This window comes from Exophiala bonariae, assembly GCF_035927105.1.
Source record: "Exophiala bonariae strain CCFEE 5792 chromosome Unknown scaffold_4, whole genome shotgun sequence".
Taxonomy (NCBI): Eukaryota; Fungi; Ascomycota; class Eurotiomycetes; order Chaetothyriales; family Herpotrichiellaceae; genus Exophiala; species Exophiala bonariae.
Genome location: NW_027042479.1, coordinates 1,052,805 through 1,076,371, shown reverse-complemented (window position 1 = coordinate 1,076,371; position 23,567 = coordinate 1,052,805). Strand labels below are relative to the sequence as shown.

At 50.1% G+C, this 23,567-nt stretch overlaps 8 protein-coding genes across 8 annotated transcripts; 5 read left to right on the top strand and 3 right to left on the bottom strand.

Moving 5' to 3' along the window:
• Window positions 1-168: 168 nt before the first annotated feature.
• Window positions 169-1,793, bottom strand: LTR84_009962 (uncharacterized protein; the record flags this gene model as incomplete). The annotated part of the gene is made up of 3 exons (XM_064853500.1): window positions 169-510; window positions 570-1,467; window positions 1,519-1,793. 3 exons carry the CDS (start codon window positions 1,791-1,793, stop codon window positions 169-171), a joined length of 1,515 nt encoding a protein of 504 aa, XP_064709899.1.
• A 1,784-nt stretch (window positions 1,794-3,577) lies between these two features.
• On the top strand, window positions 3,578-4,864 carry LTR84_009961 (uncharacterized protein; the record flags this gene model as incomplete). Its single annotated transcript, XM_064853499.1, has 1 exon — window positions 3,578-4,864. One exon carries the CDS (start codon window positions 3,578-3,580, stop codon window positions 4,862-4,864), a length of 1,287 nt encoding a protein of 428 aa, XP_064709898.1.
• A 972-nt stretch (window positions 4,865-5,836) lies between these two features.
• On the bottom strand, window positions 5,837-7,851 carry LTR84_009960 (uncharacterized protein; the record flags this gene model as incomplete). Its single annotated transcript, XM_064853498.1, has 2 exons — window positions 5,837-7,468; window positions 7,522-7,851. The coding sequence occupies 2 exons, from the start codon at window positions 7,849-7,851 to the stop codon at window positions 5,837-5,839; spliced, it is 1,962 nt and encodes a 653-aa protein (XP_064709897.1).
• A 692-nt stretch (window positions 7,852-8,543) lies between these two features.
• On the bottom strand, window positions 8,544-10,735 carry LTR84_009959 (uncharacterized protein; the record flags this gene model as incomplete). Its single annotated transcript, XM_064853497.1, has 3 exons — window positions 8,544-9,214; window positions 9,290-9,307; window positions 9,349-10,735. 3 exons carry the CDS (start codon window positions 10,733-10,735, stop codon window positions 8,544-8,546), a joined length of 2,076 nt encoding a protein of 691 aa, XP_064709896.1.
• Window positions 10,736-14,778: 4,043 nt separating this feature from the next.
• Window positions 14,779-15,648, top strand: LTR84_009958 (uncharacterized protein; the record flags this gene model as incomplete). The annotated part of the gene is made up of 1 exon (XM_064853496.1): window positions 14,779-15,648. The coding sequence occupies one exon, from the start codon at window positions 14,779-14,781 to the stop codon at window positions 15,646-15,648; it is 870 nt and encodes a 289-aa protein (XP_064709895.1).
• A 428-nt stretch (window positions 15,649-16,076) lies between these two features.
• On the top strand, window positions 16,077-17,415 carry LTR84_009957 (uncharacterized protein; the record flags this gene model as incomplete). The annotated part of the gene is made up of 2 exons (XM_064853495.1): window positions 16,077-16,452; window positions 16,736-17,415. The coding sequence occupies 2 exons, from the start codon at window positions 16,077-16,079 to the stop codon at window positions 17,413-17,415; spliced, it is 1,056 nt and encodes a 351-aa protein (XP_064709894.1).
• Window positions 17,416-17,805: 390 nt separating this feature from the next.
• Window positions 17,806-18,423, top strand: LTR84_009956 (uncharacterized protein; the record flags this gene model as incomplete). Its single annotated transcript, XM_064853494.1, has 2 exons — window positions 17,806-17,812; window positions 17,912-18,423. The coding sequence occupies 2 exons, from the start codon at window positions 17,806-17,808 to the stop codon at window positions 18,421-18,423; spliced, it is 519 nt and encodes a 172-aa protein (XP_064709893.1).
• A 682-nt stretch (window positions 18,424-19,105) lies between these two features.
• On the top strand, window positions 19,106-21,925 carry LTR84_009955 (uncharacterized protein; the record flags this gene model as incomplete). Its single annotated transcript, XM_064853493.1, has 4 exons — window positions 19,106-19,127; window positions 19,184-19,248; window positions 19,300-20,184; window positions 20,243-21,925. 4 exons carry the CDS (start codon window positions 19,106-19,108, stop codon window positions 21,923-21,925), a joined length of 2,655 nt encoding a protein of 884 aa, XP_064709892.1.
• Between the last annotated feature and the right edge of the window lie 1,642 nt (window positions 21,926-23,567).

Genomic DNA, 23,567 nt, shown 5'->3' with positions numbered 1-23,567 from the left:
AACATCAACAGAGTCTGTGGACAGAATTCCAGACGTTTTGAGGCCTCCAATACACCATGCCGCGACCCAGTCCTGGTAGCAGCCCCAGTTCCGAACGCCGGGTTGCTCAAATGCATAGTCAAACATCTTGTGCCGGGTGTGACCAGGGAGTACTACTGTTGAAAGTGCTCAAGGTGATGACCAACCGCCAGCGACATCGACCCACTCAGCTAAACAGCTGCCCTCTTTGCCTTCCACATCTCTGATATCTGTGTCACAACGACAACGGCAGCCAACTCCATTCTCCTTAGGTGAGTCTGGAATTGCCCAGTACTCATCTTCTTCTATCCGTTCTTTTTCATCTTGGGTGGTTTTTTCAAGCCACGGAATGCGTGGCAGCTGTCTTGCCGGGGCATTTGCAGGGCAATGCTGAATGGTCGTGTGGCGGTAACCAAAGTCACGGAAATAATGAACATCTCGAGGTGCTAAAAGTGCACCGGCGGCGAGTGAATGGATGGGAGCATCACCCCACTACTCAATAGTCAGTCAAATACTCAAGAAATTTAGCATCAGGCGATGACAGGTCTTACCCTTTCCATCCAAAAGCCGCCGCTCTTGTCCATCATCTCAAAAAACTCATTGTACTCTCGACTTCGAAACCAGTCAAGTCGAGCAATTTCGAAGTTGCTCCAGAAATGGCACATGTTGTACTTTTCGCCTTCCATTGACTCGGGGTCAATGTCCTCAATGTTTTGGTGACCAGGCTCAGTCTGTAGAACCTCCTGTGGTAGAGTCTTTGCCCGTTTCTCATCCGGACTGGCTTTCTCGGGCTCCTTCTCCACAAACATCTCCCACAATCCCTGAGAGCTGATATTGTTCTTCCTTTTGTATGCCGACGCATACCTGAAGATGTTGGGTACAGTCTCCTTCAGCTCTTTGACCGCAATCGTGAAACCGTAGGTCTTGTTGGCTCTCGCCATCTCGATGAAGGGATCGTAAGTGATATCGCAGAAGTATTTTATTTCGGGTTCCAATCGCCAATACCATTCGTATTTGTCCAGGAGCTCGTGCTTGTAAAAGAAGCCCGAGTAGAAGCGACACATGTGGTGATAACTCTCCATTCCACCATACATGATGGCGGCATCTCCCTGCTTTCTTATACCTTCTCTCGCAACCTCATGGTCCACCCAGTCTGGATATCCCCACATGGTGGCATCGATCTTACCGAACTCCACTGGGGCGCTGGTATAGTTTGTGATTGCATCTTTGAAATCTTGCTCGAACTCGCCATCGTTAAGGAACACGTAGGGATAGTTGAACCAGCGGTTGAAATGGCGCTCGATGCTTTTGATCGACTGTATGACACCTTCCAACTCTTTGTTTCTAGCCAGGACAACAAATGCAGCATTGGCCCGGGGCTGCTTTGCCGCATCTTCGGGGTTGAGACACCCAGTGGCGAATACACGGTCATGCTTCTCGCTGATTTTCCTGGTTGGCTGGTTAGGATGAAAGACAAATAACTCAACGGGAGGAGCCTACCGAATAGAAGGAGGAGTTCCTGCCGGGACCAAGATACGGCCAGGGGAGTTAGGGTGTTTAATAACAAGAATAAGAATTAATATGACGACCAGACTGGGGAAAAGAAGTAAAAATCCCAGCGGTATAGAGATGGAGGAGTTTCCCTTTAATCGGATGCGTCTGCGAAAGAAGGACAATTTGGACTGGGATCGTGGCTTTTCATGTTTCCAGTCTTCGGAGGCAGATTCAGAAGGTAGGGCAGGCAGCCGCTTCAGTAGACGTTGTACAAAGGCCATATTCGTGAAGCGCCCAGCCTCCACAGTATAAATGAGGACTTTTGGCCCAACTGATATGAACCTTAGAGGGGCATGAAAGAAGGGCGAATATTGGGGAACGCGGTCAAGAGGAGGTCGCACAGGCCTGCATTGAACGATATGACCGCGGTACGATGGGCTGGTGGCGGTGTTGAGGAGGAAGGTGAAGTTGGGTGGTGGAAGAAATTGCAGATAGGGAGATGGTGAGAATAGGGATGGGGTGCGAAATGGATGCTAAAGGAGCTCTGCAGGAAAAAGAAAACGGCGCGGTACAATACTGGCAAAGAGTATGCCAGGTATGCAGGTCGAAAAAAAGAGGAAAGAACTCAAAGCCAGAGTGACGATGGCATGGAGGTGTTGAGGACAGATGGGATGAGGGTATGCAGTCAGGTTAGTAACGTGTAGACAACGTGAACCTGCGTTGGAAATCAAAGGAAAAGGACTTTTGGCCTTGTCCTCCAGTGCCCACTATTACTCGGAGGTACCCAGGTGCAGGTGTTTGCTTCTACGGACTCGGAGTGTGCTAACTTTTGGGTCTCTGGGCTTGACTAACCCCATGCCAATCGGTCCCAATCCAACTTTCCGCCTGCTCACTTCTGTTTCCCAGCGAAGACCAACGGCAAATGCCATGAATAATAATGCGTCTTGGAAATTTGATCGAGCTTGGGGCGGTGTATATTGTGGACTCAGGAGCACTATGGGTTCACTACTTGTGTCTTGCGGTCCCTGGTGCAACTCTCCGTAAAACCACAAGTAGTAAGACGACTCGCGTCGCCAAGCTTGGAGCTCCTCAACAGCAGAAATAGGGAGAAGGGAGAGGCCATATTGTTAAATGTGCCTGCGAGGCCAATTCTACCAGGTGATCAATGTCAGGCGTGCTTTGCCATCCAAAGCACTCGCTACTCTGTGATTGTGTACAATCACCTTGCTGGATCTTCGTGCTCGACAGAAGTATGGCTGGGGTCGTCAATCCTTGATCCTCGATCCAGATTGACACAAATAGTGAACCTGGAGAAGGGTGGTCCCAAGAACTTTCTGCTGGTTCACGAAGCCGTTGAGAGACTCTACAGTATATTTTCGGCAACTGTAAAAGTCTGATGAGCACTGCCAGTGGCCCCTGAACAATTAAAGTTGTTGATCCGTGGCCATTGACCAATTGTTCGGCAGCCAAACTTGGGTGGGAGCACCCCGGCATATCATGCATCATTCCCCCAAGTGCTTAGGCTGCTCTAGGCAGCCTCTTAGGTAAGGTGTTGCCACAGTGCAAGCAGACAAGCACCCCAAGCACTGCACCTTGCCCCCCCATGCTCCTAAACGTCACGGCAACCCACCCAGCCTCGCTGCTCGCGTCGCTTCCTTCGACGAAGCAACACTGATCAGCGGACCGACGGAGTACATGTTTGGGTCGTCTGCACCTACCTCTACGTCGCCCTCTCAAGACTAATCGTTTCTACCTCCCACGTACCCTTTCTCACCATCCAGCGTACCAGAAAATCAGGCCGACGTTCATCCTCTTACATGTTCTTGACTTCAAACATGCAATCCTGTCATCGGTCGAGAGCCAGCCAACAGTCGACCTACTTTCGACCCAGCTCTGAAACGACAGTTTGATCGCCCTTTCCACTTTAACAATTCCCCACCACACGAGTCCTTTCATACGATTTATCACAACGACATCCGCCTTGCGATAAATGGTATAAACCATCCTGTTCTCGCCGTCAAACTCACCACTTGGTTATGTTGGCATCCTGCGCTGCACCTCCAAAATGACTACTACTGCCTCGTTCCGTCCGACAACACCCTCCCGAACCATTTTATATCCTCCTCAACTGTCGCCCAGTCGAATGCCACATCCAGTTCTCCTGGAAAATCCGTACACATCTGGTCATCGGAACTTGGACGTCTTTTCGCCAGTGGACCAGAATGGAAGCTTTTGTTTTGATCGCGAAATCCGACGCGGCAAAGTAAACAGACGAGTCAAAAACAAAGGTGCTTGGAAACCTTCGTGGAAACCTGCCTATCTTGTGCTCCGACCCAATCTGCTATCCATATATCAGAATGAAGATGAGACGGACCTTAAGGCCTCCATCACACTCTCCGAGGTCACCGCGGTCGCCCCAGTCCGAAAGGCGAACATGGAGAATGTGTTTGGTGTATTCTCTCCCTCCAAGAACTACCATTTTCAGGGTTTATCTGCTCCTGACGCTGCAGATTGGATCTCACACATCCGAGCTGAAACCCGTACCGAGGACGAAGATGGCCTGGATACAATTCCTCCTCCCAAGGTGACCTCTGCGCACCAAGACCCATCGAACTACGAGTCGACTGATCTGTCCGCCGATGATCAACCAAACGCTCCGACCGCACCTGGGCCAGTCAGAAATAGGGCTCGAACGGGCTCGACCTTGGCTTATCCGCAGCGCCGTGCTTCAACCTTGCAGGAATACTCGGGCAATGAGCAGATGACAACGTCCCAATCAGACTTTTCCGATGTCCTGGGCAGTTCGTTGCCAAAGAACTCGGCCATGTCTCTTTCCAAACCTCCCGCTCTGACTCCTATTGCATCCTCTCAACAACTGGCACCCCAATCTGAAGTGAAAACATCACTCCCAATTGCGGTCCCTCCGACCACTGACACAAGTCATGATCCGGAACGGGTGATCCGCCAGGGTCATTTGCAGCTTCTCAAATCACACAAAACTGGCGTCAAAGGATGGAAATGGATCTGGGTCGTGGTCCGCAACGGCGGTATCTCGTTCTACAAGAATGAACAAGAATACGCGCCACTGAAGATTTTCAACATGGACAACGTTATCACAGCAGCGGAGATCGATCCTATCAGCAAGTCCAAGAGGTACTGCTTTCAGATGATAATGGAGGATAAGTCCTACCGATTTTGCGCACCTGACGAAGATGAGCTAGCAAAGTGGCTGGGCGCTCTCAAGAGCGTCCTCAGCAAACGCGATGCAGCAGTCAAGGCTAAGGCCAAGGGCAAGGCGAAGGCAACACCTTCAACGTTGTCTGAAATTGCAGCATCATTGTCCCTCAGATGATCTCCATTTTGATATTACCATGAAAACCTATCATGTTCTGATCTACAGAAAACGCTTTTACGATGTCATGAATTACGAACAATAACCGGACCGGTTGTGTACAGCAGTCCGTGGATGACTAGGGATGAAGGTGGTTGCAATATCTCGCGAAGAAAAGCATGCTGTTGTCGACCATGATCGTACTGGTAGCCGGGGAGTTTTACGTTTGTGGCAGTCTACCTATTTTGGATTACGAAAGACCAAAGGTCAACTTACACTTTTGAGCAGACAGTTGTTACTTTGCAGTACGATGAGCGAAACCACTGGCTGCTTGGATGGCGGAAAAAGTATATATACCCCCTTGAACTGATCATAGCAAGCACACCTATGAGCGACACAGTAGCCCGAAGAAAGCAAGAACGAGCTTATCGTTGTTTGTTTCTCTACATATGATGACATGGATCACGATGAAGTGAATTGGCAAAGAGGATGAGGTGGCCTATAAGTACTTATTTATGTAGTGTATATAATGCCCAATGCCAAAAAAATCAGATGGTGCCTTCCTCCATTTCTGCTTCCCCCAATCACTTTTAGACAGACTCATATACAGCTAGTGATTAGAGGACCATCCAACTTCTGAGCATGAAGACATGAGTCCCGAGGACGCATTACCCGGCATGAAAGTGAAGTAAGTCAAGTGTATTTTGTACATGAAAGTAGCTAACTGTATATCTACCTATCTATGCTCGGATCGGTCGTGGGGGGACCGCTTCTCAGAGGGGCGGGTTTTGAGATACAGAGTCCAGGGAGCCACGGCCACTGCATGAGAAGCACTGGGACGTGTGGTCGGCATGGATTGTGTTGGTGGTGTATGGCCATGTCGAGACATCGTACGGAGTTTACACAGAGTTTGGTCCATCGGGGGCAGTGAACACGAGAGAGAGAGTCAGCCCTTGTGTGATTGCCTCCACAGGCGGAAACGCTGGCACGCGTCTACCGGCCCAAGATGGACTGGCGTAGACGAGCGAAAATCCCGGTTACCGCTGGCGGAGGCTGCTCGACTGGCGACCTGTCGAGCCCAAGCTGGATTGGACGATGTCCTCGGCCCATTCCCGCGGATTCCTCTTCAACTTCGACCTCAGGTGCCTCCCACTTCGATTTCGGAGCCGGGCGCTGGGGATCTGTCAGCTGTTCTTGAGGCACCCAGCCATCGTGGAGACCGCGTCCGATGACGTGGACGCTTTTGTTGGAGACGAGTCCGTTGCTTCCTTTGGTAACCGCATACGGCTCGAGAAGGTCGTGAATCACCGTCTGTGGCCAGCTTTTGGCAAAAGTGCCATCATTCAAGTCGGCCCAGTACATTTTGATGTCCCAGGTGTTGGACCAAGGGGATTCCGCCGGAGATAATTCACTATCGGCCTTTGTACTTGACTGCTCAACCCCACCTTGTCTTGCAAGTGTGCCACTGAGTAGCTTGGATGTAGCTTCTTTGATGGCGCGGTTAAGATTTTCGCGTCTCTCTACCTCCCGCTTTTCGAAATTCTCGAGGGCTGCTGCCTGTTTACTCGAAACCAGATCCTCAAGGGATGCAGGAGAAGTACCAGTCCCGGCCGTCTGAAGTTCTTCGTGTTCTGTTGCGGCTTCAGCCGCAGCTCGAGCAAGAGCGGCACTCTTCTTTCGCTCTAGGTAGCTCTCATCAAAGCTGTCCAACGCAGCTTGTCTCTTCTCCTTAACAAAAGTCCACATTGAGGCAGTAGAAGCACTCGACGACTGATGTTCCGATGAATGCCATGCCTTCAAAGCCTCATGCTCCGCCGCTTGTGACACAGCCCTCCGCTCTTTATACTCCTCGACGTCAACTAGCGCTGGATTGATAGGATTGAGTGACTGCCATAGCTCTGTTGCTCTGGAAAGCGATTCGCCTCGACCGTCATTTATGAAACCACGAGAGTTCTCAGGTGACCTAGAAAGCTGATGCTCCAAGCCCAGTCTGTCTATCTGCACAAAACTGAATCTTGCATCGGAGTCAGGGTCGTGTTTTCCAGCCAAAACTAGTTGGGCAACCTCTCCCATCTTAGTTTCTTTCGCCGTAAGTCTCCTTGCTGCAGCGTTCAATCTTGCACGCCCCCGCCTCGATTGTTCCTTGTGGCGCGCGACCCGATCGATTTCCATGGCGATCATCTTCTCCAAGGGGCCAGGGCCCGAGCTGATGCGATCAAGGACGAACGCGACATCTGCGACACTTGTCGCCTTCTGATCCATCAGCCGTCTGGCTCGTAATTTCTTGGGCAGTAATTCCCCCGCTTTCGGTAATTTTAATTCGAGTTTCCTCTTGTCTTGCCAATTGTCTGATTGTTCCAACCGGTAGATTTCAAGAGGTCCACCCAATTTGGACCTTGCAATTTCGACATCTTCTTCAGTGGCAGTAAGCAGAGCCTTAGTAGGTGACAACTGTCGTTGTGTTGAAAGCTCACGTAGGCTCTTGAAAGCCTCTAGGCCTGTGGAGGCTCCTGCGAGGTTGTCGGGGAAATGTACCGAAAAGTAGGGGGTCCACATATCTCGACGCACAGCCTCGGGGACAGTCTTCTTGCCATGGAACAGCAGTTGTTTGAGGACTTGGGTATTCTGTGTCATGGTTGATTAGTCTGCCATTCCGTACAGAGTGGCGGCTAACATACCTGTAACGACCTTGACAGGCTATAGACCACCTGGTTAGTTCGCACATGTCGGTAGGCATATATGTCTAGTCCATGTGATCTATGCCGGAGCGCTTTGGAGACTCGGCGATACTGCACCTCGCGATGTTGTTCGGCGGCATTGGAGGTAGGGTGCCGCCATTTTCCTTGAACCCAGATTCTATTCGACGCTGAAGATTGATTATGTGGGCGCGGGTTATTATTAGGGTGAGGATCTCCTTTAAGTAGTCGAGGAGGTCTTATTCGTGGCAGAGGTGGTAATGATGCCAGGTTGACATGGTGAGCTGCGGAATTGGCTGCAGCGGTCGCCATCTTTGGTGTCTGGTGATCGGAACCAGAGAGATACAAGTTGAAGGATGCTCTTTCAGGGGCTCATCTTTGCAATAACCTCCTCCTACCCTGCAATAAGTATGGCCGATGAACTTGGGGTGGAAAGATTATGCAGTCTAGAAAGGAAGAATCATCAAGAAGTTCGAGTTCGAAGGGAATTCGCTAGCGCAGAAGCTCCTGTTCAATCTCAGTCACGGGTCCGCAGGCTTGGCGCGTTGTTCAGCCTTGCCACTTCAAGTTTCCAGAGCCTTGCTACCTGAATCAGATACCCAGGCAGTCGATATTGTCAACGCTACCCCATACAGATTTGTCGGTTCTTGACGATTAAGTAACGTAGAAACAGTAGGACAGTTTTATTGGAAGGACGTGTACAAATAGAGGTAAATTGTAGAAAGTCAGACAATACTATTTCACCTTCCAGCCTCGGCACCTTTTCAGATTCATGTAATGTGGAGAATTCCAAGTCATTTACAGTATCCATGCAACACGCCCTTGTGCACCCTCAGGTACTATGTCATCAAAATCCCCAAATTTCCATATCATGTCGTTCCTTATCATTCCAAACATTCAGATGTCAATGCAAGCCAGATTCCGTCATGAAATGCAAGTTTGTGCAACCAGCCATACACAGGTATATCTTGCAAGAAGCGTAAGAACACCGCTTAGAGTATCGTTCAAGCTCCAGACGCTGAGGATGCCAGGCTTGACTGAGTGGTGCTGGCTGTTCCGGCTGCGCCATCGAGCGGTAACCAGTTCCGGGGTATATCCATACTTCGGTTGATACGTCCACCTGGCGTGAGTGGGTAGTCTACCCGCGACCGATCCAGGCGATCGTCTTCTTCTGAAGTCTCATCTGCTAGCCGGGCGAAGTAATCTGCCAGAGCGCTGTTAGAATCGCCCGGAACAATATTATCGTAAAGTGGCGGCGGTGTCACAAGTGGTGGTGGAGGCTCATCTTCGTCAAAAGCGGGGGGGTTGAAAGATGGGCTCCGAAGCAAGTGCATTGGCCTAGATTGGCCGGAATTAGGATCGTTGTGCACGTGGGCTTGTGTTGGCATGGTCAGGCCTCCACTGTCGTTGGTCCAGCTACGTTGTACATTTGGTCCATTGGGTACGGGCTGAGCCAGGGTGGGAACTTGGTTTTGGGACACTGGAGGAGTGCTGCGTCTTCGTAGAGCTGCTCCAGGACACCCACATTCGAATTCATCGGCTGAAGAGGGAGTTGAGAGACCAGCACTGTAAGCCGGTAGCGAGATATTGGCCTGAGTTGCTCTGCAGGACAATATGTTGAATGGGGAATCGATGGAGATCTCAAAATGGCGACGCTTGGCGGAGTCGTTCTCGTCTGGTCGAGACAACCGCATCACAATCTGGACTTGGATCAGCCAAGGAGGCGGGTATGGGAGAGATTAGAACCAACCTTTATCCAATGATTGACCTGAATGTTAGAATATGTGGTATCAAAATGAAGCCGCTCACTCCGGAGTTTCTCCTTCATCTGGTGGCAGTTGGGCAATTGAACATTGAACTCCATTTCGGTAGGACCAATGCTTCCGGCGTCATTATCTAGGTTTCCCAGAAGATTGGTTTGGTCCCTCGGGACATCTTCGTCTCCAGCCGCGGCTTGTTGGCGATAGTCATAGGGCACTCCACCGCCAGCTAGGATGCGCATCGAGCTCCCCGGGTATGAAGTCACACTGTGGCCATCTGCCCGCTTCTCGAAGAGTTGGACCTTTCTCGTAGGCTCAAGACGGTGCACTTTCTTATTGTTTGTGAAGTATTGAATGTTCTCTGTCACGAAGACTTTGATGCGGTGGCACTGGACTTTGGCCAGGGGGGTGAGTTTGAAGGCTATCGGAACCGAGGAACCCAAGGGGAACGACTTCCCGGAAATAACAATATCATAGTGCAACTGATCTTCCCAGTTTCTCGAAATGGCTATAGGCTCGACTTGCTCCAGCGATCCCTCAGCAGGCGCCCTGATCAAAGTGAGCTCTTTGGTACCGACCAAGTTAGCACGGAAGGCACCGGATCGCTCCACCAGGGCCTCGAGTTCATATTTAACGTGGCCAAGATCGACGTTGATTGACTCGGGTAATCTGGAATCCAGAGGAAGTTCAAAATTGTAGATGTAGTCACCTGGATGGAACACTTTGAAACCCCGTTGTGCGACAGTCGGCCCACCACCCAGAGTATCTCCTTTACCGAAACTCCTCGATTGGTTGGCTTGGAGGGAGAGGCGTTTGAGGTCGCGAGCGGAATGGCCTTTGGCAGGAGAAGCACTCCTTTGGAAAAGGTCGAAAGACGAAGTTGTCACGCCCAGTTCCTTTGCTTCCACGGACGGGGCCTTTTGTAACTGGACTATATCCGCCCCGTAGCTATGTTCCGCCTGAGGAAACTGAGCATTGAAAAACGACCATGTATGATTCATGATGGTCGTGACATCACGAAATTCGACACGTTTGGGCGGGATGCCCTCGGGCCACTCGGTTTCGGACTTGCCCTTGAAGTTGAGGGATATTGATTTCAATTTGGCTTGTTTCTGTACTCTCAGAAGCAAACTGCCTCGAAGCATGGTGGTGGTGTGCGTTGTGGGATCATTGGCATCAAAGCCTTGCAAAAAGAGGACAGGTTCTGCGAGAGAGATGATGACGGAGACGCCATTTCCGGTAGCGACCGGTTTCTCATCAGCCAAGTGGGTGGCATTGAGAGCTGCGTCAGGATTGGAAGTTGAGATCGAGGCATTCCGAACATCACTCTCCAGTCTAGGCCTGTGTACCATGCCACTTATGGGACCACTGATGGTGCTGGAACTTCTGCCCCTCCTCTCTGGCGACCTTCTGCCCACATCGCTTAACCCAACCATCTCCTCCGCAGTCGCCGAATTCCTGCGGTCGTTTCTTTCAGCTCTGGCTGGCTGTGGAGAGATGGGGAGGGAAGGTGGAGGGGGAAGAGAGAGTCTGAAGAATCTTTTGGCGTGATCTCGTGAGATCGCCAGGGCTATGAGTGGGATCGACGGTGTTGAAGTGAAGTTGGCAGGCCCTATGAAGTATGCCGGGTTTCGGGTGGAGAAGTTGGAGGACTCGTCAGTGTGAGCCTATAATAATGTTCAGTGAGTGGATGTCCGGGCACGAGAGGGCTCAGAGAGATGATGGAACGACTGATTGCAGCTGAAAGCAGTGGTTTGGGGTGGGTTTGTAGTTGGGTGCGGGCTGAGGCATCGACAACGACAACGACAAGAGTAGCAGCAGAAAGCAGGTTCACGATGTGCCAACATCTCAACTGTCTTGTGCTGTCGACTCCGCAGTCTGGGTCTGGGGGGGTTGCGGCTTGGGGCACAGGCTTGGCCTAAACGCACCTACGAGTAAACTTCAGATCGGGACTCGGGAGCATTCCCATGCATCTGCAACCACAGACGTCGTTTGCTTTAGAGGCTGCTCTCGCAGTCACAACCAGGACAGGATCATGGTCGCTCAAATGGAAAACGATGGAGTTGGAGGAGTGATGCGAATGTCAGCTTTTTGTTAGTTGGGGTTTTTTCCTTCTAGTGGCTTCGTGGGTACTCGTAATAACAATGATCAGCCGCCAGATTATCTTACGGATACCTGGGTTCAATGTCAGTCCTTGATATCTGGTGGTAGAGATGGCAATACAGTACAGGACATGGCTCGCCCGGCCCGGAGGAGCTGGTCAGAGCTGATCCACTCGTGGTGCTTCACCCAGTGAACAGCCCAACTGTACTCGTACTCCGTACTCGTGCCATGTCATCCACGCGTTCACCAATGGGCATTTACTTAAACCTCAGAAGCAACGACGTCATTCGAGCATCCAGTACCAGGATGGAGTAATATGCACGAGGTCATTATTGTCGAAATAAAGTACCGCGAGTCCGAGTAGCCACTACTTCGGCCTCGCACCTATGAACCACCAGCGGAGCAGAGCCTGGGTGCTCAACCTGTCCACAATCCATTATATACGCTTTCGTTGATTCCAAAACCCAAACCCTCTCTCATGCCGACAACCATCTGTGTGAAACGAATTGCCGTACATCCACACATTATTCTCTCACCGCGCGTTTTGCTCACACACAACCCGCTCCTTTCCCAACCTTACACACCCAATAACCAAGTCTTAGTCATCCCTTATCACTCCATTCCTAAGCCTACGATTCATCATTAATGGTAACTGACTGTGGATACCGCTGCTCTCAGCGCGAAGCCGAGCCTGCCGCTGACCATCGTCCAAGTCACCCATTTCACATACCCGTTGGCTGCGGATGTCTTTCTTATTCACTGTTTTGATCAACCCCTTTCCCCCTTCTGGCTTTCGAGTTTTGGTTGCGATTTGGCGACTTTGCTCTCTGCTCTCTGCTCTCTGCTCTCTGCTCTCTGCTCTCTGCTCTCTTCTCTTCACCGCGTCCCAATGCCATAGCGTCAGGGCGTGGATGGAAGCATTACGCTGGTAAGCCACTCGGATCTGGACCGACAAGCCATCGAGCACATGTTGCATTTACTTACCATATCTCGCATTCTGTCTGAATCTTCCGAACTATGGTTGTAATGCTCGCGACTGTCTGACAATATCCTGATAACACTCACGCTCCCCTCCATTCTATGCATATGATTGGGCTTACGAGTACCCTGCACATGCTGTATGTCGTCCATAGAGAGCCCAAGACTCAAGAGGCGTGGACAATGAGGCTGAGTCGAGCAGTTCCATGACTACTTACCGAGGTATCGCTCGAGCGAAATGCACCACATTGCATCGTAAATTCTCTGTTCAGTCTAGATTTTCTTGACACCTCACGTGCTCCACATGCTGTCAAATTTTCTAGACCTACGAGTAACTCCGCCCTTCATCTGGCGCAAAGCATTGGTGTTGTGTGCTGAAAGACCATGTCATGAATCCAATGGACAAAGGCCGCTATTGACACAGCGGATTTCCCGGATCGCTTACGAATGACATCCTGGTTGCCGATATGCAGGGCCTTCAAGGAATGACTCCGCCCGGAATGAAAGGTAATTCCCCTGATTATCATCCGGCACCTGAACAGCGCTTTTTAATCTCTGGCGCTGGGATCAACAGGCCTCATGACATGGTGGAGGTTCGAATACAAATCAGCTCAGACATTCTGCTCGAGACTCTGAGTTTCAGCAATGATGGGTTTCAATTCACGCACCATGTACTCTTCGTCAATGAGTAGTCCTTGCGAGCGCAATTGGGCCCATCACCGACCCTTAAATTAGTCATCGAAGTTGAATTTTACTGGCCGATGTCTTGTAAGCGAAAACGTTAATTCGCGACGGCAACACTGAAGCCTTCCACATCATCACCTTACCACAGCGTGTGGTACGGAGAACCTCATACTAGCAAGGTTTTGATACGCTATGATGCAAGGCTGTGGCCCAACAAGGCTGTGTTTTCGCTCGAGCTCTCAAATACAATCATTTGGCGAAAAACTTTCATTATCTGCTTGGCACCGTCTACGGACGCGATCTACAACGTCTATTGTATCTCTATCTAGCTACCTCGACTACCTGTCGAGGTAAGTTTCGAAGTCCAGACACATCTTTAGATACACGAAGCCGTATTTGCCGTTAAGTCTGGGTACCTAGGTACGTTGCGAGGTCAGTTGCAGCTTGCAAGCAATGATGCACACCCTTGTGCAAGAGGCGACTAGGCAATAATCACAATGATGTTCCACCTCACCAAACAGCCACATTGAGGGCCACTTGGATAAATTTGTCGTACGAGTAGTGGGAGGTTCTATGAACTACCTAGGTACATACCTAGGTACAGTAGCACTACTCGTCACGTACACTAGTTGAGACGTCCAGCGCCTGATCTGATTGACAAGGCCAAGTAAATAGGGGCCGAAACTCGTCAATCTTTCACCTGGGCACCGTAACTGGCACGAACGTGAAACTCGCACTTGCCCCACCCAGGGTGGAGTGTTTTGACAATACTTAGTGCTCAGCCCAATGATCGGGTGGGTTCCGAGACGACGTTCGTGATCCAATTTGAACACGACTACAAGGTATAGAAAGGAAAATACACATCTTGTAATGGAATACTCGGATCTCATATTTTTGTCCTTCTGGCCCGTATTTCCAGTACGACGGGTTTTGGAAATCTAGGGCTAGAACAACTTCACACCACTAACTGCCATGCCTAGGAAAGGGGCACAAAAAGTTCGCACTGGCTGTCGTACCTGCAAGTAAGTCAAATGAAGCACTCACACCTCATTTTAAGACCATCGGCTGATGCAACATCTGTCCACCTGCACGCAGAATTCGCAAGATCAAGTGTGATGAGTTGCAACCAGAGTGTCGGAGGTGCAAGTCTACAGGTAGAAGTTGTGACGGCTACGAAGCAGTAGCACCTGGAACATATTCATGGGAATATCTCCTACTGTGGTCCAGACCAGTTCCTCGGGATATCCCATGTGCGGATCTTGTACATCTCCAGGGAATGACATTCTTCAATCAGATTGTTGCAGTTCAGCTCTGTGGATCTTTCGAAAGCTTTTGGACCCATGAGGTACCTCGTGCAGCTCATAATGAGCCAGCAGTGAGACATGCTGCCCTAGCAATAGGCGCTCTGTACCGGAATTTCAACCCCCAAAAGCCGCGGTGGATGTCCTCGCAGCATAGCATTGAGGCGATCAACCACTACAATTCAGCCATCGAGCACATCACCAGACCTGCCACTGTAAGCTTAGACACAGTCCTCCTTGTCTGCATTTTGTTCGTGTGCACCGAATTTCTGCGAGGCGATGCGCCAGCTGCCATCACTCATGTCGCTCATGGGCTTTCTTTGGCGGATCCTTCACGATCTAATGCAGATATCGTATCTATACTTCGCCATTTAGCCATTTTCCCACACTTTTTCACGCATGGTATCCCTAATATGCCGATACCTGAATACCGCGACTGGCAGATGGTCAATGGAGTGTTCACAACGCTACGTCATGCTCAAGAGTGCCTTGACACTTTAGCATGTCAAACTGTCAGGTTGATGCGTATGGTGGAGCATCACCGCCTCGGGATTGGACCTGAACTACAGTCACTTGAGTCTGCCACCTCTCAGCAGAAGATGTTAGAGCAAGACCTCGAAGTCTGGCAAGCCGCATTCTGTGGCTTAAGAAGGAATCTTAGATCTCGCACAAAGCAAGAGTTTCGCTTATTGCTGCTTGAAATGCGTTGGCGTGTTGCACGGATATGGACTTCTACATGCTTGTCACAGGACGAGCGAATATATGATCAATACCTTGCAAGCTTTATCCGCATTATAGAGTTAGCATCGCAGGCGAAGGTGCAAACAGCTCTTTCTGGTACTGTCCGAGGCACCTTTTCCTTCGGGATGGGATTTTCCCCTCTCCTTCATTTCGTCGTGTTGAAGTGCCGCTTCTTGGAGATCAGACTTGCAGCACAATCACTGATGATGGCTTTGTCTTGTTCAAGGGAGTCATTATGGGACTCTGCAACAATGCACGCCATTGGCACGAAAGTTATCGAGATAGAGCATGGAATAACGTTATCTATGGACACATCAAAGCCTCAAATCCCGCAAGGTGATGGATATGTCCTCCCTGGTGACGAGAAACGTATTCGAGATAATGCACTCGAGCCAGACACAGAATGCTGTACGGACAATCATGGTACTGAAGTTTGGAGGAGAAAAATTCGGTTCCTCATCAAGCCTGGGATCGGTCCTGTTAAGTCAGTGTACGACTGGGTGACCATAGCTTACCATCCGCATGAAAACTACCATCTGTGAGCCTTCTGTTCGATTGCTTCTGTCAACACCGCGAGAAATTTCTCGCGACAGTCGCATACTCTGGTGCCTAAAGTGCCCGGAAAGGGCACCTTCTGAAGCATCTTATGCTCGACTCAGCGACTATTTGTGTACTAGCAGAACGAGCCGACTCCGTAAGCAATCCTGGTTTGATCAAATTCAGATGGGCTTGATTGGTTCGCTCGGACACGACCCACAGTGAATCGTTCCACCGAAACTGGGTGGGATATGCAGGGGCCATCAGGCTGTGCTAGCACGGGAGAACATCTCTAGCATTCACTGTTCGTCACCTTCTAACGTCTATAAGAACTCAAGCCGTCGCCATCAGGCTCTTATGCATCGACTAAAATCTGGTCACACCTTATGCTGCTTCCACCTGTATCTTTACGATGATGTTATCGCTTGTTGCAATGGCCGCTGCCTTGACTCCAGTCTATGGATTGGAAACACCACACACAATTACTAAGTTGAATCATCGACAAGTCGCCACAGAGACCTCGTCACTGAGCACTCCAACAACAATGATTACCTTTACGACAACCGAACTCATTGTCATCGATGGCGAAACGAACGCTGTCCTTACTATACCGGCGAAGACGATTACACTTGCACTTCCAACCTGTATACAAACTGTTATGCCGGACAGCAATGGCCATGTTCCACCGGGAACGTGCGGTGCTATCTGGGATTATTACCCTAGCTATGGAGCAGCTATCGCCTTCACGATACTGTTTGCAGCTTTAGTCGCAGCTCATATATGGATGGCTATCAAGTACCAAAAGGTTCGTAAGTGACCCCAAATAGAGTCGGGCAGTCACAGGCCATTTCTATCGATTTAAGACAAAATTCGGCTGACTAGAAGATGCATAGGGATGGTGCTGGGTTATCATCATGGCTTCTATCTGGGAAGCGAGTGCGATGCTCTTCCGAGCATTGAGCTCAAGACGCCAGCAGAATGAGGGAATCTATCTAATCTTCCAGATCTTCATCCTGCTTGCTCCACTTTGTCCGTGATCCTGCTATCCGGAATCACCCCTTCACTCTGAACTGCGAGGCTGACTTTGATTAGGGGTAAATGCGTTTGCTTACATGACTTTTGGACGCATGATCTACTACTTTCACCCATCTCGAGCAATATTCCGAATGCCAGCAGCCACAATCTCGGCTATTTTTGTGTTCTTTGACCTGACTGCTTTTGTGGTTCAACTCATTGGCGGTTCCATGGCTGGCCCATCCGCCAGCCCAGAGGCCCAAGAACGAGGACTCAATCTTTATATGGGTGGGATTGGCTTTCAACAATTCATGATCCTGGTGTTTGTTGGGCTCTGTGTTGCATTCCAGCTTCAGATGACCAGGTTCAAGACTGTTCATGGAAACTCCAGCATTCTTCATGACCGCCGATACTGGATGCCTCTGTTGTCTGCCCTGTACATCGCACTAGCCATGATCACGGTCCGAATCATATATCGATTGGTCGAGTTCTCGGGTGGAATTGAAAAGGGTAGTGTTTTGACGACACGTGAGGTTTATTTCTATCTTCTGGAAGCAGTTCCAATGCTGTGCGCGTTGACATGCTTCGCTGTTTGTCATCCTGGAAGATTCATGAATGGACCTGGCTCAGATATGCCTGGCATTTTTTCATTGTTAAGGAACAAACTTTTCCCTCGTTCAAGTAGGAAAGGCGTACTCCGAGACGGTGGCTACAATAGCGACAGGCACGAATTGGCACCGAGGACCGATGTATATTGATGTTTCGGACCACAAACCATTTCCTCCATTTTCTAGAGCTCCTCATTGGGTGCTGCTGCAATATATACTGTGGTCAAATCTCGGGGTTCTTCAGATATCGAAGTCTAAAACAGGGCGCATCAGCAAAAGCAGTTCTAGGTGCCGAATGCTCGTTAAGTGAAATTTGGGCAACAGCAGGTCAATTCAGCATCAATAGAACAATCTTGTTGTGCACGTTCCCGGTCGGCATGATGTCAGCACAACACTAAACGATGAGCAAGTGTCTTATTCCCGCATACGATTGTGCTGGGCGGGCATACTGGTAACGGTATGAGAGACCTATTTGGCTCTGGCTTATGGCTTATGAGTGGGTCTTGGCCTCGTGGCTTACGGCACTGAGGCTAGCTCAGGATGTATGGTGGAGTATATCACTCGCAGTTCTTGATATTGCATTCACATTTAACATCTTCGAGGACACCACGAAAATTGACAACTGGTATCAAAACAACATAAACAGATTTAGCGGCAGTATACTTTCCCAAGTCCAAAGATATATACCATAGTATCATTCCAGCCAAAATGGCAGCCACGGAAATCAACCTCATCGACCTCGACACCGCAGCCAAATCAATCCCAGCCGACGTTCCCATCGTCATGATCAATCTCCTCAAATTCCGATCTCAAACAGTGTACCCAAAAGGATCACCCGACACCAACGTCCCCGGAGAAGAAGCCTACCTGACACGTTACGTGGCCGGCATTAGGGAAATCACAGCGACATGGGGCGAAGAGTCCGGAGCAGCCATGAAGCCCCTGTGGCTTGGAAAGTTCCAAGCCAACATGCTTGCAGGGCCGTTTGACGGGAACGAGGTCTGGGATCGCGTGGGCATCGTGTGGTACTCGAACTTCGCAGCGTTTCGAAAATTGGCTGGGAGCGAAGAATACGCCGCCGGGCCCTTGAAACATCGTCACGCCGCGCTGGAGAATTGGCGGCTTTTTGCGACGGTGCCTTGGGCAGGCCAGGCTTGAAATTTTGCAGCGATAGCGGCTCGAGAAGGTCATGGCTGGAATAATGGCACATGCTGGCGTGCTGTCGACACGGTTAGTAGAGTCAACTCGGACTTCCTCTCTGGAGTATGCTTCGCATTTCCAAGGCCAATGGAGGAAGTCACTTGGATCTTCCTCGGAAGAAACGGAAGTCTTCCATAGGTAGGGTAGGGCGAATTTCAGATAAACACAGAATGTCAAAACTCAACATCGCCTGGCATAACCATCATGATCGCGGGGTTGACGTGATTACACTGAAGTGGACTCTTCGAGAGCAAGTTTAAGATTAGTGTGTCTCGGTACTTCTGTTCGTATATGACTTGATGCTGGGATGTTACCTAGATAAATGCCCGCGCAAGTTGAAGGCACTGTAGAAGCTTTGTCGAGTACTGTGGTATGATATCGAAGATGGAAGGATGTTATGGACTTGGGTTTCAAGATGATTGTTCGATATCTAGCAACGTACGTCATATGATGCCCCACAATTGGAGATTTCCCCACGACGCGCTCGACGCGTCGGGATCGCACACACGACTGAACCACTTCCGTCAAGTACTGATGATTTTGGTCAGCAGTTTGAGTTACCAAGCCTTGATCGTAGGTGCCTTATTGCATTCATTAGGTATTTATATGCCAGACCTGTTGTCTCGTCACAACATGCATCATGGCAATATCAAATATTCGAGGTGTGAAAAGGCGGTTGCTTTTGTGCTTGTCTCCCTGTGCTAACTGTGCTGTCCAGCCTCTGCAGAACGACCACTGCACGGCGCCATTTTATGCTTTACCTCCGTCGCTCCAGAACAGCGAGTTAGTATACCCACAAGAACCTCAATTCCCGATGCACTGACTCGGACACAGACTCAATACGCGGACGCTGCTATTCAGATGGGAGCAGAACACACTCTTGATTTGACCTCGCAGACAACCCATTTGATCGTCGGAAGCACTGAAAGCTTGAAGTACAGCTATGTCGCCAGAGAGCGAGATGATATCAAAGTCCTCCGTCCAGAATGGATTGACGCCCTACGAGAGCTCTGGATGAACGACCATCCCATCAACCTCGATCAGCTTGCCCAAGAGTACCGTATGCCCACACTGACCGGTTTGAAAATATGTATCACGGGGTTTGAGGATTTGGCCTTTAGAGCACAGTTGCAAAAGAACGTCGTGGAGAACGGGGGAGAGTATACCGGAGATCTGACGAAAGATGTAACCCATCTCATTGCAGCGAAACCAGAGGGGAAGAAATATGAATACGGGATGACCTGGCAGAAGAAAGTCGTCAGCTTAAAATGGTACAAAGACACCCTTGAACGAGGCATGCAACTGGAAGAACGCCTGTACCACCCCACAATTCCAGTGACCGAACAAGGCCGTGGAGCGTGGAACCGGAATATTCGACCTTCCCCTAAAGCGATCAAACGTCCTAGGGAGACGGTCGTGGGGGGAGAGCCATCTCGAAAGCTACGAAGGACAGCGAGTGCCAGACTCGGAAGTCAGAATGAGAATTTGTGGACAGACATTGTTGGAGGCCCTGGCCTGGACGACGAGCACCAGTCTCAGCGACAACTGAAAGTTTCAAAGTCTATGTCCTCTTTGCCTAAGACTGTAACTCCGATTGAGACGGCACAGGAAGACCAGGTCCAAGCTGTGGCACGTTCGGTGGGTAACATCACCAACAACACAAGGATTGGATTTTTTAGTGGCCACTCTCTCAAGATGTGTGGCTTCGTGGGTAAGAAAGTAAGTAAAGTTCACTATTCTACTTCGTGCTCAGAATGAAAAGCTAACTACGAAAAAGGAAAATATTGTCCGCAACATCTTGCTAGAGAATGGAGCAACAATCACGAATGAGCAAGCAGAGGGTGACGGTGACCATGATGACGACGTGTTGATCTTATTGCCCCACGATATAGCAAAGACCAGCCAGGCATCGATACACCCGTCCAATCCAACAGCTGTGACCGTTTCTGAGCTATGGTTAGAGCAGTGTATGTTTCAGAAGAGATTCGTCAACCCTCAAGACTACCCGCTCGGAAAGATCATCGAGAAATCGTTGATGCCGGACTTTTCAAAGCTTACAATCAATGCCACAGGGTTTGGTGCCTTGGAGACACTACATACCTCGAAGATGGTCACCTTGCTTGGAGGAAAGTATGTCGAGATTTTGACGCCCACGGTGGGTATGTTGTTGTGTAAGTCTGGAAGCAGCAATCAGCAGAAACTTGGGCTAGCGAAACACTTCAACATTCCTGTCGTTACCGAGTCATGGCTCTATCAAGTGCTTGAGACTAGTCGAAACCTACCTTTAGACAAATATCTCGTGCAACCATTCACGAATTCTTCAGCGAAGACGGAGGCGGCAAAACCTAGCCATCGTTCAAAGCCAGATGGCGCATATGTTGAAGTCAGTACGATACCATTGAAGTCCGAAACGAAATCTCCTCACGGCAAACACCCCGATGTACGGCCATCCCGGCAGAAAGGCTCCAATATGTCACTGAGTGGAGATGCTGCAATAGATGGCTCCTTCACATACGTCCATCGGGACTCGACAGAAGAACCAGAGAAGCAGGTTGATCACGATTCGAATACCATGAAATCAGAAAACTCAAATTCGACCAATCGGGAGGCACTTGGAGATTCTTTCGTGTGGGTAGAACCGCCTTTAAAAGAGGTCAATGCCAACTCCCCGATCAAGAAGCCTCGCGGTCAAGGTGACAAGAGTGATACGAAGCATCTGCATGATGACAACCACTGCAAACAAAACTCTGACCAGCAGACGAGCAAAGCAACAGATCATCCTTGCCAGGGCAAAGATTATCCTGCCGAGGACATGACTGAGAAGGCTACGAGCGTGCTCAATCTGAACGGCGCCATTCGAGAGCTTCTAGATCAACAGAACCGGAAGAAGCATACAACTACGAATGCAAGTAATGAAAATTTAACCAAAGGCAGACTTATAGGTCGCGCACTGAGCAACTTATCCAACACATCCAATACCCGCATCTCGAGGGCAGGATCGGTCGACAGCATGAACACAGATGGCATCGGGAGTGAGATTGCTTCCATGCCTCCGGGCAAGCAAAGCACCGAGAGCGCAAGTGGTGCTGAGAAGAGTGGATTCAGTCTTATGGGGCGCGCAAAATCAACGTTGTCAGGAATCAAATCTTTTGCACTCGGTCTGCACGACCCTGATATGGTTCGAGGCGATTTTCAGAGGGAGGATGATACTCCTCAGATGACCCAGCTGGGTTACGAAGACCCAGAGGAGGCCATCATTCTGCGACAAAAGCTCGCGGAATCGAGACGAACACGATCGAAGCAGGGAGCAAAGGAGATTGAACCGAAGCCAGTCGTGCAGCAAAAGAAAGGACGGAAGATCAAAGATGACGATGTTCTCGCAGATGCGGGTTGGGGCGCTGGGAGAAGAACTAGAAACAAGCCCAAAAGTCCGCCGAATCAAGAGATAGCGAAGTTCTGAAGCCTTGATTTCTGTGGCAGGAAAGCACTGACCCTCTGGCTCAACTTGATCAAGTCTTCGTATGACTACTCAACAAGGTCCTATGTCCAGCCCGAGGCGAGGTTGGCCCCTTGTTAGTTCAAAGGTATGGGACTCTCGATCACGTATGGATAGACTGCCAGAGCGCTTCCTCTGGGGACCCGTCGTTGATAGATGGAGTACTGATAGTTGGTGGATATTCTTAGTAGTCAGACACAGCTTGGGGAGAGCTTCGAAGGAACTTCTAGAAGACTAGAAGATGGTTCCACCAGCTTCATCCAACACGAAGGGCGGTCTCCACACTTGAAACGAAACAATTGCCAGCCTGAGTGTCTGCCAATCCATCAAAAGCAAGAACAGCCACGGAGGTGATGACGTCTGACGTGCCACGTTACCATCAAAACTTGGAGCGAAGTCCTTGACAACTTGACAACTTGGATGAACGTGGTCCAGACTCGAGTGTTTTGACCAAATTGAGCTCTCGCCATGGTGGAGATGATGGGGCTGAATTGGCGTCAACCTTCGTTGTGCCATCTACGAGTACGAAATAACTAGTAGCCGGAGTCCACGTCTGTGTCCACTACTATCGGTTGGAAGGAGAGCAACGAGCGTCTTAGCGGTGTGGTATTTTGTGGCCACTCGACACGGAGTGGGCGTTCGTATAGAAGCAGCCACAGGTTGGAACCGGACATTAATTACGGAGTATCAAGTCAAAGCAGTGACAACACTGACAAGTGTCGGAGATTTGGTCGGGAGCTGCGGCACGCGTCTAGAACACATCTGACAGGTTCGATTTTGACCTGCAAACTGTCAACGGACTTGGGGAAGATGAAATTGGAATGCGCATGAGGGCGCGTTCGAAGGCTTGCCAAATTCGTGTTCCGGTGTGGGAAGCGCAGAGGAAGAACAGAGTACGAATACTCCGTAGAGGAGCTCAAACGGCACGGTTCGGAGACAGTGCCGGCTCTTGAATCTCGACCTGAGGCTACGGATAACAATTCTTAGCTTCCGATTCTTGGTTTGCTCGAGATCATCACTCTCCAAGGTATCCGTACCCAGGCATACGGAGTGCAGATACGGAGCGCTCGGTAGGTAGATTTAGTATGGATAGCCTTGCAAGGCACCGAAACCAAACGCCCGAGATCTACGCCCACAGGGCCTAAACAGTTAATCAGCTGCCCCTAGAAGCCCCCGCACCTTAGCTAAATCGAGAAGCGATTGGTGGCTTCCCAATATTTTCCGGTGTGCCTGATAGGCGTATGCAAGCGCCTTTGCAGGTGCAGATGCAGCCTCACTGCACCGAAGATGACCAACTTGAACGGTTCTTTCACTCCCACTCCTCTCATTCTGTCAATCTCAAGCTCGAGCCCTTCTTATTCATAGCCACAGCCACGTGTCATCTCATCATCCATCAAACAACCAGTCGCTCACAAACTATCTGGAGTCATCGACAATACGAATTCCCGCCTTTTCAGCCCTTTCTCTTGGGCTTCAAGGCAAGATCCACATTGTTGGTGCGGCATCTGCCCTGGACCGTGTTTCAAGCTATTCCCCCTCGGTTCCCACTACGACAGACGTGTCAATTCAACATCACCAAACATCAGTCGAATCGCGTGTCTCAGCT